Source organism: Xyrauchen texanus, chromosome 2 (genome assembly GCF_025860055.1).
Source record: "Xyrauchen texanus isolate HMW12.3.18 chromosome 2, RBS_HiC_50CHRs, whole genome shotgun sequence".
NCBI lineage: Eukaryota > Metazoa > Chordata > Actinopteri > Cypriniformes > Catostomidae > Xyrauchen > Xyrauchen texanus.
In genome coordinates, this window is record NC_068277.1 from 8,128,248 (window position 1) to 8,142,915 (window position 14,668).

At 34.0% G+C, this 14,668-nt stretch overlaps 1 protein-coding gene across 3 annotated transcripts in view; it reads right to left on the reverse strand.

Moving 5' to 3' along the window:
- Positions 1 to 353: 353 nt before the first annotated feature.
- The window catches only part of LOC127653970 (anoctamin-1-like), a 78,288-nt gene continuing 63,973 nt past the window's right edge, over positions 354 to 14,668 (reverse strand). For all 3 annotated transcript variants that reach the window (XM_052140871.1, XM_052140881.1, XM_052140863.1), the window contains exons 16-25: positions 13,251 to 13,452; positions 13,038 to 13,149; positions 12,724 to 12,781; positions 12,387 to 12,487; positions 10,166 to 10,302; positions 6,983 to 7,135; positions 5,730 to 5,782; positions 5,206 to 5,390; positions 5,016 to 5,121; positions 354 to 2,036 (exon numbers count right to left, since the gene is read on the reverse strand). In XM_052140871.1, the coding sequence (XP_051996831.1) occupies positions 1,839 to 2,036; positions 5,016 to 5,121; positions 5,206 to 5,390; positions 5,730 to 5,782; positions 6,983 to 7,135; positions 10,166 to 10,302; positions 12,387 to 12,487; positions 12,724 to 12,781; positions 13,038 to 13,149; positions 13,251 to 13,452 (1,305 nt within the window). In that variant the 3' untranslated portion in view covers positions 354 to 1,838. The remainder of the gene's footprint in view (positions 2,037 to 5,015; positions 5,122 to 5,205; positions 5,391 to 5,729; positions 5,783 to 6,982; positions 7,136 to 10,165; positions 10,303 to 12,386; positions 12,488 to 12,723; positions 12,782 to 13,037; positions 13,150 to 13,250; positions 13,453 to 14,668) is intronic.

Genomic DNA, 14,668 nt, shown 5'->3' on the forward strand with positions numbered 1-14,668 from the left:
ATGTTTTCCTTCCATAACGGGATTAAGGCACATACTATTTTACAAAATTAAATACATGTAGGGACCTCAAGGGAGTGATAACTCTTATGACTCAAAGATGACATGTTTCTTTAACCAAAAGAGTCGATTCGGCTAAATGAATCAAACTTTCCTACAGTATGGAGGAGGGCTGGGCAGCTTAAGTTTACTACTTCCTATTGCATTGCACCTACTTCCTGGGTGTATTGTAGTAAAAGGAGCAAACTATATGGGCACAGTAACAACAACAAGTTTTTGTTCCCTCTCTCCAAACAAAAACATCCTGGGTGATTGGCCTTTCAGTGAGTGTAAAAGTCAAAGAATGCCTATTGGCTATCCCATGTGGAATGTGCAGGACGTGTTTATTTAAGAAACATAATTGAAAAGCAAAAGTACAGCCATAACCCCAGTAAGCAGTTTGAAACATTGAAAATCTATAATGACGACTTTACATTGACAAAGACAAAGCTTTCTCTTTTTCATCACAGAGATAAACAGTATGTGGATTATGTAACATTCCCAAAATGGATTTACAATGTATATTCGTAATAAAGATGGAACCAAGGCATTTTTGGTACACATTGAATATAAGAAGAGCTGTAGTGTCTTTTGTATGATAAAAACAAATGTTTCCAAGAATTTTAATTTTGCATTTAAGAATTACAAAATGTTCTGTAGTAATTAATGCTCAAAGCACAAACAAACACACAAAATAATTAATTTGTTTTCAAGACGCTGAATATTACATTTGGATTAGAATAATTTATGTAAAAAAGCTTTTAGAGACACAAATAATCAGCTTACTTTGAATGGAAGACACATGCAACATACCTTACCAATGTAACATTTGTTTCAGTCTTTGTTCTCATTTAATCAGAGATTGTTGGACGTCATGAATCAAGACAAGGGAGAGAAAACATTCAGACAGGTAGACCAAAATCAAGAGACACATTTAAGTCTGTCTGTATGATATGAAACCAATAAATGCAGTGCATTTTCATCAATATTAAGGCCTCTTGAAGTTTATGGCATTGTTATATACAGCATACCCTATCCCAGGACAAACACATGGCATTTTCAGATGCACAACCTAAAAAAAACAAGCATTTCATTTCATGTGCACGGTCCAAAATCATGTGGATCAGTCGATATCCCTCCGTTGAAAACATCACCACATGTACTAGATAAGACTAGACAACTAAAAACGACCAAGTGAGGATTGCATGTTCTTAATAACTGCTAATTCACTTGACCAGAATGATCCTGAATGAAATGTCTCATAGTAAATAATTAAAAAAGCACTTTAAGCAACTTTGAGTTGGTATCAGTCCTAACCTACTGATCACTTAAACATAAATGTAACATATTCATTTGTTAAAAATTCATATAAAAGCACTGTATTTCTAAATAAAACGCTCTCTCCATAAATGCCACAGCAGAGCTACTTCACAAAAACTTGTACACTATTCTTCAGTCAACAAATAAAACAACAATACGCACCCTAGAGCCAAATTTCCAAATAAACCCACCTGCAGATATTATATGTAGCTAATAGAAAATATTATTATTATTATTATATATATTTTTTTTGTCGCAACTTCTTTCTGGTGTGCAAGTGAGATTGCCGTCACGTAACATTTCTTGTATCAAATTCGGTCCTAAGTGCCATCGTCCTCTCAGACCAAGTTTTCTACAGCCTTTCCATGTTGTCATTCAGCTTTTGAGAGGGTCACCAGAGCTGTATTGAGTTAACCGCAGCCTCTGGGACGGGCAGTATAAGTGATTCCCTCTCAGCACTGGGATAAGTGAGCGAAGATGGGCTATGCTTGCGAGCTGGGGCGAGACCGAAGTTGCGTTGGGCTTTGTTCACTCAGAGTATTCCTGTACTTCCTTCCCTGTTCCTCCTTCATGAAAAGCTCAACGATGAGGTTCCTCTCCTTGTGTATCTGGAGGCTAATGTTTTTGGGAATGTCTGGGATCAGCCAATCCACAAAGTCACTCATCAGCATTACAACATTCTGCATAGAGGGACACGAAAGAATCAACTACACTTGAATCACCCCAAATCAGAAGACAAATAAGACATTATATAAGCATAAGGCAAATCCAGCCATTAAGCATGTTCAGCCCCACTGTAATGAACAAATACTGTTATAATGTAAAATTAGCATATATTTTGATATTATAATGTACATTTTTAAAGAACGTTAAAAAAAATGTTTGAATTGCGCATAAAATTTTAAGCACACATGATATTATTTATTGCAGTGAATTTAATTTATGCTGATTTTAATAGTTACAAATATATATAATTTAATAATGTTTTATGTGTGTGTGTGTGTGTATGTATATATATATATATATTCTGTATATACTGTATATACACACAAATATAAAAAAGTATTGTCGTATTAAATAAATATAATAAAAAACTATATACATAAATAATAAATAAATCACTATGTCACGACAGTGTGACTTTCATTGATCTATTACAGTATAAGAATAAGAAAAATATATATAAAAAATTATATATTATTTAAATGATAAAGTACATGTGTAAAGAATGTCAATTTTTTAAATGCGTACATTTTTAAGCACACATTATGCATTTATTGCAGTGAATTTAATTAATTTTAATAATTATAAATACATTTTAATAATTATTAATAAATATTATTAATAAATATGATTTATATATATATATATATATATATATACACACATACATATACACACACACACACACACACACACACACACACACACACACACACACACACACACACACACACACACACACACACACACACACCGATCTGCCACAACATTAAAACCACCTGCCTAATATTGTGTAGGTCCTCCTCGTGCTGCCAAACAGCACAAACCCTCATATTAGAATAGCATTGAGATGATATTCTTCTCACCACAACTGTACAGAGGGGTTATCGGAGTTACCATAAACTTTGTCAGTTCAAACCAGTCTGGCCATTCTCTGTTGATCTCTCTCATCAACAAGGCATTTTCATCCACAGAACTACAGCTCACTGGATGTTTTTTTGTTTTTGGCACAGAATATCCAGACTGGTTCAAACTGACAAAGTCAACGGTAACTCAGATAACCACTCTGTACAATTGTGGAGAGAAAAATATTCTCTCAGAATGCTTTTGAGATGCAGGTTGGTGCTGTTTTGGCAGCACGAGGAGAACCTACACAATTAGGTAGGTGCTTTTAATGTTGTGGCTGATCGGTGAAGATATTGTATATGCACACACAAAAATAACATATTTTTGTCACACTAAATAAATCTAAAATAAAAATACCTAAATATATAATAAATTAAAAACTGTCAATAAACAAATGTCAGGACAGTGTGACTTTCGTTGTAGAGTTTAATTGTAATAATTTATATATATATATATATAATTTAATAATGTTATACTGTATACATACACACATGCATACAAAATATTTTCTCATTAAATAATAAATAAAATATTATACATAAATAATAAATACATATGTCAGGACATTGTGACTTTCGTTGCTCTACTACGGTTTAAGAATACAAATTATTTATTAATTTATTTTTGCATTATGGTATTGTGAATTTGGGGCAGAAATGTGCTTAATAGCCTTTAAAATACTGTTTCAATTCAAAACATATTAACCCTTGTGCATCCTAGTGGACATTTTTGTCTGTGTTAATGCTAACTGCATACAATTTTCCACAGGTGTGAATTTTTATTGGAATTTTAATATTTCACCCTATTTTCTTTAAAAAAATATTTTTTGCACTAGTTACACAAAATACTCCCTCTTAGCGTCGTTTTGGACAAAAATGGCACATTGAAACCCATTAAAACTGCGATTTTTAATCCCAGTGCCATTTAACTATAAAATTACGCAATCTTGTTTAACATGCTTTCATTATGTTGGCAAGGCTTCAAAATTTACATTTTAAATATTTTTTACCAGATCGTGCCATTTTTTCAGGTTTGGCATATCATCGCTTTTGTTGTTGTTTTCTGCTGTTTTTGGCTTATGCATATTATAGAGCCAATTAGATACATTATGAATATATAATTGTGTGAGTGTGTTGGTATGGATTTCAGAGTGTGGTTTGTATGTGTCTGAGGCTCTAATAATAAAAATAAAAAAATTCTGTTTAGCATTTATTAAATTGAAAATAATTATAATTATTATATTTTTTATAAAAAACAACAGTGGCATTATGTAAACAAACCGGCGTTTAAAGTGTTAAAATTCTGAAAATAAATGAATGTTTGGTAATTATGATTAGAACTGATGCTGGTTAAAATATAAGTCAGTGAAAGTAGAAAAAAATATTATTCTATAATATTTTTGACAATTTTTGACATGGCCATTTTTGTCCATTATGGACCTAAGTGGTAGCTTTTTTTTAAATCTGATACTGCATAAAAAATATGAAAGCATCAAAATGAATGTTGTTGTTAATCATTGACATATCCGAGGCTCTAATAATCAAAGAAAAAAAATTCTGCTTAGCATCTATTAAATTGAAAATAATTACTATTTTTCATTTTTTCCTAAAAAAACAACAGTGGCATTATGTAAACAAACCAGCGTTTAAAGGGTTAAAATTCTAAAAATGAATGAATGTTTGGTCATTATGATTAGAGCTGATGCTGGTTAAAAAAATTATGTCAGTGAAAGTGGAAAAAAATATAAATCTATAATATTTTTATGACAGTTTTTGGACATGGCCATTTTTGTCCATAATGAACCTATGTGTAACTTTTTTTAATTGATGCACAAGGGTTAATACACCAAAAGAATATTATGTAAAAATAGGACGCAAAATACCATTTTAAATATTATTGATTTTGTTTTGATTTTGAGGTAAAGTATGACATTTCATTCTCTTCAGAGATTCACACCTTCAGCAACCGCAATCAAAAAAAAAATTGCAAATATTTGTAATTGCATTTTAATAAATATGGTTGTGACTGACCTGAAAGACAATGACAAAAGCTAGCCGGGCAGCCAGAATTGCCCAGAATTCTCGGGAGAACTCGTATGGTGTGTCAGACCACGGAGGATCCCTGTAATCTTTATATCTAGGTATAATGTAAACATTATGACAATATTAAATACTGATACACCACATTTAATAAAAACAGTCTAAAGAAACCAACATATACCTGCAAATTTCCACACTGTATCCCAGGTGCAAAGGCTCAAGCGGTTCTGTGCCCGGCTGAAAATGACTAACATTGAAGTACGAGAGGGTGTGGTTGACAAAGCCATGAAGAGTCCCGTCTGGACTGTACATGTACTGATAGACCAGCCGTGGGATGAGGTCAGAAGTGAATGAGATCACGAAAGCCTGGGGAGTGACAGGAGGATTTATTTTCTTAGGCCTTAAATTAACGATCATCTAGAAGAATATCCATGGGTGTGGCAAGTAAAATATGTGCTAGTTCTGGTGTTTACAGGACATTTGGTGTGACTGGTGTTTAAGCTGGGAGCCCAGTTAAATTCTGCAGTTCTTATTTTGTGCACTGGTCTATGTTAGTACAACAACAGCATTTTGAACAGTAGCTTGCCATGGTGTTGCCACACAGGTGTAAATGTGTTCTGATTGTTGGTGCTTTAAGCATATAGCTATGCTGTTACTCGGGTGTTTTGGGTGGTAAGAAATAAAAACATGAAATCGGAAACCTACATTAACAATGACTGCCACTTTACTTAGTCCTCTCAGAAGGGTGTACCAGATTCCTTAAAGACAAAGATAAAAAAAGACATTACACAAAAGGTGACTATTTGAAAAGTGTACTTTTGTTTACACACACACACACACACACATATATACACATACATATATATATATATATATATATAAATAGGACAACTTAAAAGGATGAGATCAGTGTTTATAAACCCATACATTTTAAAAACATAAATGACTAACTAAATACTGCTGAATGAAGACAGAAAAAAAAGATATTACCACTAGGTGGTGATACAGGGCTGTCACAAAAAATTTTGGCCACGAACGTATTCGTTTTTAAAACATTTTTAAAACATTAATGACCAATTACTGAATACATCATCTGTAGCTAAACATAGCAGGTGCATTTGTGCATTTGTTTAAAGCCTTTTTATTCAAAAATTACAGTAGGAATCGACATTATACTTAGGATAATGAAGGATACTGGGGCTAGTTGTCAAATTCTTTACTCTTGTGAACATTTCTCAAGGTAGTTTTATGTTTATAAGTCAAATTCTGTATTAGCGACATACCTATAAAGTCCTAGTTTTAAAAAAAGCTATTGAATATTTACAGTGGAACGCAAAGTATGTTAATTTAACACACACTGACCACACTTTGAGTATGATGTCACAATAGGTATTTATAGTTTTGACGGGAAAAAAGCTCTAGCTAGACAAAAACAAGCATTTTTGCATCAGGACATTTGACTCAAAATGTTATAGTTACTTAGATATACTGTAGCCACTGTGACAACTTGCCCCAGCGTCCACTAGATGATCGCAAAGTTAAAAACATTGAGCAAATCTTTAAAGACCCAAATTAAATCTGGATTTATTTATGAAAATAATGAATTCTTCCAAGAAATACAATGATTTAACAAAAAGCGAAATGAAACAAAAAAGAATGCATGAGTGTTTAGCCGCCCGATCTCATGAAATTTCTGGGATAATGGCAAAATTTTGGCAAACATAACAGTCTATGAGTAATAGAGTGAAGAATAAGTGTTCATAGAGTCCTAAACAGCCATATTATCCTTGATTTGTGTGAAAGTGAATAAAAAAACACAGATGTTGTAGCGCCTTTAGTGTTCTTTTGACCAGGAAACTGCGGCGAAACGTAGAAAGCGGCACGTGAAACTCAGTTTGCAAAAATGTAGTTATAGTAACATTTATTCTATGAGACGAAGTCAGTGTTTAGATGCTTACCGATGTCTTTTGCTCTCATTGCGATAGGTCGTCTCAGCTCTGTGACAAACTTTTTGGCATCGAGTCGGATCTCAATGACGTTGTTGAGAAGAGCGAAGAGGGGAGCCAGAGGGAAGGAGGCCACAAACAAGGTCACCATCCCAAACTGGATGACTAGATAAGAAAAAAGAAAATAAAAACACAGTGAAACTTCCATAGAAGGTTCTTCTGAAGCTCGCAGACCATAATATTATTTGTAAACTGATGCTGAGAACATCTTATCAAACAGTGAAATAATTCATCGTAAGATGACATGTCAGGGAAATTGTTCTAAAAGGGATAGTTCGCCCAAGGCTGAAAATTCGGGATGTTGTTCCAAACCCATATGACTTTCTTCCGTTGAACACAAAATGAGACTTGGCAGTATGTTTAGTCTCAGTCACCATTCACTTTCATGTTGCATGAATGTGAATGGTGACTGAGGGCTGTCATTCTTCCTAAAATCTCCTTTTGTGTTCAACCGAAGAAAGAAAACACATAACGTTTCTTTAAAACATTAAAATAAAAAACACATAAGAATCGCCCACAAAGTAATTCACAGGGATTGAATCATGTAATCATCCTCAGAGCACAGCAGTTTCTAATTTTTTGTCATTTCAGGTCTTTTCAAAATGGTTCAAAATGGTTTGCGATTGCTGACGCTTCTAGCTAACAGCATTAGTGTTACTAGTTAAGGGTCTCAGGAGTTTGGGCATTGCCAGGCTCATATAGGGAGAAAAGGCTTGGGAGATGGCTGATGAGGGGGTGGGCTCTTATTAATGAATACAAGCCAGAACTAAAGCTCATAATCACACGCTGCTCTGCCAGCCCCCCTTTTGGCCCATAATGCCTCTCTCTTAGCAGAAGGCCAGCCCACGCTATAGCACAAATGAGGCGAGATAAGAGGAGGGACCAACAACTCCATATATACTACAGCAGCTCCTTCACAGAAACAACATGCATTTACCATTTTTACTGTGCACACTGTTTGGGCTTGGATAACAGCTTTAAACAGAGGGGGCAAAGATAAATAATTACAAATCTGTCCAATTGTGAATTAAATTGGTTCATACGGAATACAACTGAATTTAAGGACCTATTATTATGCACAGTGGAGTGGGTGTGAATTTAATAACCATATTATAATTTATTAAAATAGTAATAGTTCTGGTCCTGGATGCTGATTGGTTAATATAGCATTTCAGCTGTGCTAATAAACAATATAGTGACATCTATGACACTTAACACTTGTTCACTTAACTACTATATGACTACGCAGTACCCACAGTGAATCGCTATTTTTGTTGCATAGCAATGTGTCTTTTATTTCTGGGATTATTTTATATATAGCAGAAGGATGGCAAAAATGAATATGATTAATAAAATTGTTTTAAAATGGTTTTATTAAAGTATGTACTCACAGTTGTATTTAAAAAAAAAACGTTCTGGAATCCCAGCTTAATATCCATAGACAATAAGTAAGCCATAAATAGGCTGATTCCCCCGAAATATGATTCTCACGAAACCTGTCAAAAAATGTCCTGGTCCTATTTTACTCCACAATAAATAGAAACAAATCAGTTATATTTTGGATATAGAAAATTAAGCCTATTTTTCTCCCCTTTTCTCCCCAATTTGGAATCTCCATTACCCAATGCGCTCTAAGTCCTCGTGGTGGCGTAGTGACTCGCCTCAATCCGGGAGGTGGAGTTGCCTCCACGTCTGAGACCGTCAATCCATGCATTTTATACCGCGGAGACATAGCGTGGAGGCTTCACGCTATTCTCTGCGGCATCCACGCACAACTCACCACGCACCCCACCGAGAGCGAGAACCAGATTATAGCGACACGAGAAGGTTACCCCAACGTGACTCCACCCTCCTTAGCAACCGAGCCAATTTGGTTGGTATGTTTTGGCTAAGAAATTTTGAGTCTGGGTCATTTAAAAAATATGCTCAATTTCATTAATATCAGTCTGTATTGAGGCATACTGTGAAATTCAACATTATGGTAATGATTTAAAACCAAGTGGCAGACATGGGGAGTGTTCGGGAAATCACTTTGAAAACACTCTTTATTTGTGCAATTCCATTTTGTGCCACTAGAAGGAAAAATTGCACACTTCAGGGCAAATTCACTAAACAGTTGTGCCACTTTTACACGTGATCTTTCAACACAAAAATCTGCATCTTATTCATTAACAACCACACAATCAAGTTTAAGCAGGTGCAATCAGCACTGAAATTGAGTTGCATATGGAAAATTTAAAGTTAGTCATTGTCATTGCTTTCCATGCAAACACTGCTTTTTATGTAAATTAGGCTCATGATAGATTGTGCTTCATTCACATCATTCATAAAAATTGCCTGCCACAATTTACATAGCGTTACTGCCAGATGAAAGCAAGGGGTAACATTTATTTTCCTTTAAAAGAGATGTGTTTGTACATTTCTTTCCATCATTTCAGCAGTAATTCATAAAATAAATTCTAAAATAATGGAAGAGCGTGTTATAACCTTCATATATCCAGATGCTTAGTTTAGTCAAGTGCACTTTCGGCATGTTAAAGAGATGATTCAGGTGTCTGGATCACAGCAGTCAGTGATGCTGTTCAGTCCTGCCGAAGTGTGTCAGATCATGGTGGTCTGCTGCATCCTCCGCTATATAGTGCAGCTCGCAAGATCAGAATTGTGAGATTTTGTGGCCGTGATTGCGCCGTGGCCTGATATGCACAATTTCTTTAATGAATTGGGCGATAAACCAGTGCAGACAGTGCATGTAAATAACCGGTGCTTTTACCAGGTGCAATTCATTGTTAGTGAATTTCCCCCTCTACTTTTAATATTCACATTATGTAGTATAGTAACAATAAAAGCAATAAAGTACACAAGGCTGTGCTATATTGTGAAAACCATCAAGGCTGAAGGGGTTGCTGTGCGTCATGCCTAACAATGCCTTTAGCAATATTCAACATATAGCACAGTCTCTACCTTATTGCTTAAATTGGAAATGTTCCTTATGATAGATGTTTATTGATGCTATGTTCCAACATGACTACAGTGGACAGAGCTAGCAGGACAAGAAGAGAATGCAAACAAATGTTCATATATGTGTGTGTGTGTGGGGGGGGGGTTCAGTGAGCAGTGTAGTGTGCAGTGACTCACTCATTTCCATGTACTCTGGATTGAGTCCCACAAAGGGCCCAAGGAAGTGGTCCTTCTCGTGGCGATGAAGCGTTTTGTTAAACTCTTCCTGCTGCTTTGAATCCATCTTGCGTTGCCGGAGCAGTTTCTTCAGTTTCCTGCGACACACATACATAAATAATCACTGTTGTTTTAGCATATAAATAATGGGGTAATTTCGGTTATGCAGAACATTTTCAGGTTCCCATCATAAAATATTAAAGTCAGTACTTGATGGGGCCAATTTTAAGAGGGGTTAAAAGGCAGAAATGTAAAGCTTATAATTGTATAAAAGCACTGACATTTATTCTCCTGTTACAACTTGTGTATTATTTGAGCTGTAAAGTTGTTTAAATTGTCACTTTTACTGTTGTTTTATGGTTTACAGCATTATGCCGTCATGGTAACGAAGTTGTATTTAATGTTTACGAATTGGCCCCCATTCACTTCCATTGTAAGTGCCTTCAAACTGATCATTTATTTAGGTATTTTTCCAAATAGATTTTAAATATAGATTTGTACTTTTTTAGACTTGTCCCAGACCTAGACTTTCAATATTAAACTATAAAAAGCCATAATAAAAATACAATGCATTTTTTAATCTATGATAATCTAAACAAAGAGTAAAATGAACAATCTGTTTAAAAATGTACAGTGAGAAAAATATTTCTATAATTTCCACCACACCAAACAATTTATTTTAGTTAGTGTACTTGTTAACCAAGTTGACAAAATTGTCAGTGATGCATCCTTGAGATAAAACATGAGTGATGTTTGAAGAAAACAAAGAACATTCAAGGTAAATATCACTTTTATTGTTGTGAATAGTGCACCTTTAATTGTGTGTATTTAGGATACATAAAATCGTATTTATGAAATTAGCCTTAGCCAGACAAATGAGGTGACTTTTTTTTTTTTTTTTATTAAAACAACACTAAAAACATCATTTCCATCACCGTCATTTTTTAATTAAAATCACTGTCATTTCCATCACTGTCATTTCTATCACTGTCCTTTCCATCACTGTCATTTTTTTATTAAAATCACTGTCATTTCTATCACTGTCATTTTTTTATTACAATCACTGTCATTTCCATCACTGTCATTTCTATCATCACTGTCATTTCCATCACTGTCCTTTACATCACTGTCATTGTTTTATTAAAATCACTGTCATTTCCATCACTGTCATTTCTATCACTGTCATTTCCATCACTGTCCTTTACATCACTGTCATTTCCATCACTGTCATTTCTATTACTGTCATTTCCATCACTGTCATTTCCATCACTGTCATTTCTATTACTGTCATTTCCATCACTGTCATTTCTATTACTGTCATTTCCATCACTGTCATTTCTATCACTGTGGTGGGAATTTCCATGATTTCCAGAAGAAGAAAAAAAGAAGACAAATCTCATGTGATGTATGTGCATACACTGTTGGACTTATGGTTAAAAAACTTGACCAGAGCATATTTTTGAAAGTTTGTTATACCTTTTTTCTAGAAATGATCTTAAATTAAAACAAAGGAATATAACGTTTTAAAAGATACAGAACTCAAAGTATTGCGTAATGACCCAATTAACAAGTCATGTATCTGTCTATCCGTTTCATTATGCACTCATTTGTCACATGACTTTATTTACAATTTATTTAGTTTGAGAGACAGCAACTGGCTAACATGGTGTCCTGACCAGGGCTGATGGGACAAGTTGAAAAAAGTTACTTATCCACAGTGAAAGCAAAAATGCTGCACAATGTAACAAAAACAGATCAGATTTGATGTTTAACAAACATCTGTATGGAGTGAGATTTTGAACTGATGTGATACTGCAGAAATAGAAAACAAGAGACAGACTATATGTCATGTCACAGTTCACAAGAACAAAAAGCTAATTTTTACAAACAGTAGAAGAGATGATATATTTGCATTCGCCCACATACAACACAATGCATTTACTGTACAAGCACAGCAAAAGAAAGGGATTACATGAATTATGCATCACTTTCAGTAAAGGGGTGTAAAACTCTGGTTTAAAAAACAAAAGACAATTATTCTCGAAATGAACCACATCAAGAAAAGGTGCACCTTATCTGCACAGCGGGAACAGGTTACTATTGCATCACTTACAATGCTGCAAGCGTAGCGGTTTTAAAAAGTGTCTGTATGTACTGTATGCTTGGGTACACGTGTACTCACGGTATGCCAATCTCAAACAGGTTGTTCTGGATGAGCTGCTTGCCAAGCATGGTGATGCAGAGCTGAATACACAGTTCCATCAGACAGCCGGCATGGGCACACTGCAGAGAGAGAATTCAGTGAGTTATAGTGGAGTCGACTGGCTACACACCTCCAAATGGGTTAGTCATCAGGTCTGAGGTAACTAGAACAATCTGTGAAGTAACTGTACGTTTTCGTGGAGGATGTGTGGTGGAGACTATGAGAATGGAGCATGGTTAAGAATGGATTTTGCTTATACGCATCCAATAGGAGGATGTTTTGGCTAAAAAATAAAAAAATAAAAAAAGATATATACCTCTTCCATCCGGTATGACCCCATGACGTATATGTAGTTACCTGGACGTCCGATGAGCCTGGAGGAATTATGTAGAGGAAGGTCAAGAGCTGAGTTTACTAACCACTGTGAAATCAAGTGGAGATTTACATACAGTAACAGGTCTAATAGGGGTTTTTTTTGTGTGTGAATCTCATGAAACCTGTCAATAAATGTCCAGGTCACATTTCACCCCCAAAACCAAAGAAAAAAAAAAAAGTAAACAATATTTTGCATGAAGAAAACGCAGACATGCATTCAGTTTCAGAGTGACATGTTGGTCCCAATGCTCTCACCGGCCTCTGAAGAATGCCAGGTACACAATGGGGGTAAATGCGTTCGCAAACTTTAGGATGAACGTCTTGAAGATCAGCCTCTCCTCGAAACTTTTGTCTGTTTTTGGCACCTCTGATGGGTTGAAAGCATAGGTAAGTAGTAGTACTACAGTAAACAAAGCGTTTTGCAAGACCGCTTACAAACTTCATGCTTTTAAGAACAAGCAGACGCACCGAGAACAGTGAGCCAGCGTGCGATTGCTCCGTAGATCTCATCCATGATGATGATAATGATGAGATTGATGACAGCCGCAGTGGTTTTAACGGTGGCCCGTACATTCGAACGGAATGTGGACGTTGAGCTCATGTGCAGGGCAGTCTTGATGGAGATCCTGTACAGCACCACGCCAAACACGATGGCCAACGTCACACAGATCTAAGAAGAGCGCACAGTAAGTAAAGTAACTCGACATGTTAAACAAATTGGCCCCGTTTACACCTGGCTATTAAGATTTGTCTCAGGTGGACAGCACTAAATGTGTGTGTAAACAGGGGCCAAAACAAATAGTCACATTTGAATGTGACCATGTTGCATTTGTAGTGTAAACACTAATACTGTATGCAGCATTACACAGAAGTGAAAGTTTACGGATTTCATTATAGAGACACCCTATTCACAGACACACTAAGATAAAGTGACTAGTATTTGGCTGGTCATGTGATCTCAATATGTCAGCCCCCATGAGTGGAAGCCATCTGTATGTTACATTATAAAGCAATAAGCTGTAAAATCATTATGAGTTTATGCACAGACTCGAGAGCCTTAATGCTTTTAGAAAATGATGGCAACAACAATATGATAAAAGATTGTTCAATAAACAGTTACATTTCTCATTATTAATGTTTTTAATAATAATTATGATTATTGTTTCAGTGTATTTTTATTCAATTTAGTATATTAACTAACCATATTTTGTATATTAATTTATTATGTTATTTGTATATTTATATCAATATTATTAATAATGTATTAATATATTTAAAAATATTGTATTCATATAAAGATTTTACTTGTATTAATTATATTAATTAATAAAATTAATTATTGTAAACTTAGAGTATTGCCTTCATAAAACATTTACATTTATCCTTATTATTATTAATATAATTATTATTATTATTAATAATAATAATAATAATATTTTTCAATGTATATTACTTCAATTTAGTATATTATTTAATTAATTTTATTATTTTTGTATTTAAATCAATATTATTAATATTAAAGTATTAATATATGAATACATTTTGTATCATTATATATATATATATATATATATATATATATATATATATATATATATATATATATATATATATATATATAAATTATTTGAATATAAATACACACACACACATATATATATATAATAAAAATAGTGTAGTTTAATTTTATTTATTACTATTTGAATTATATATATATATATATATATATATATATATATATATATATATATATATATATATCTATAATAAAAATAGTGTAGTTTTAATTGTATTTATTATTATTATAAATATTATTCTTATATATATATATATATATATATATATATATATATATATATATATATATATATATATATATAATAAAA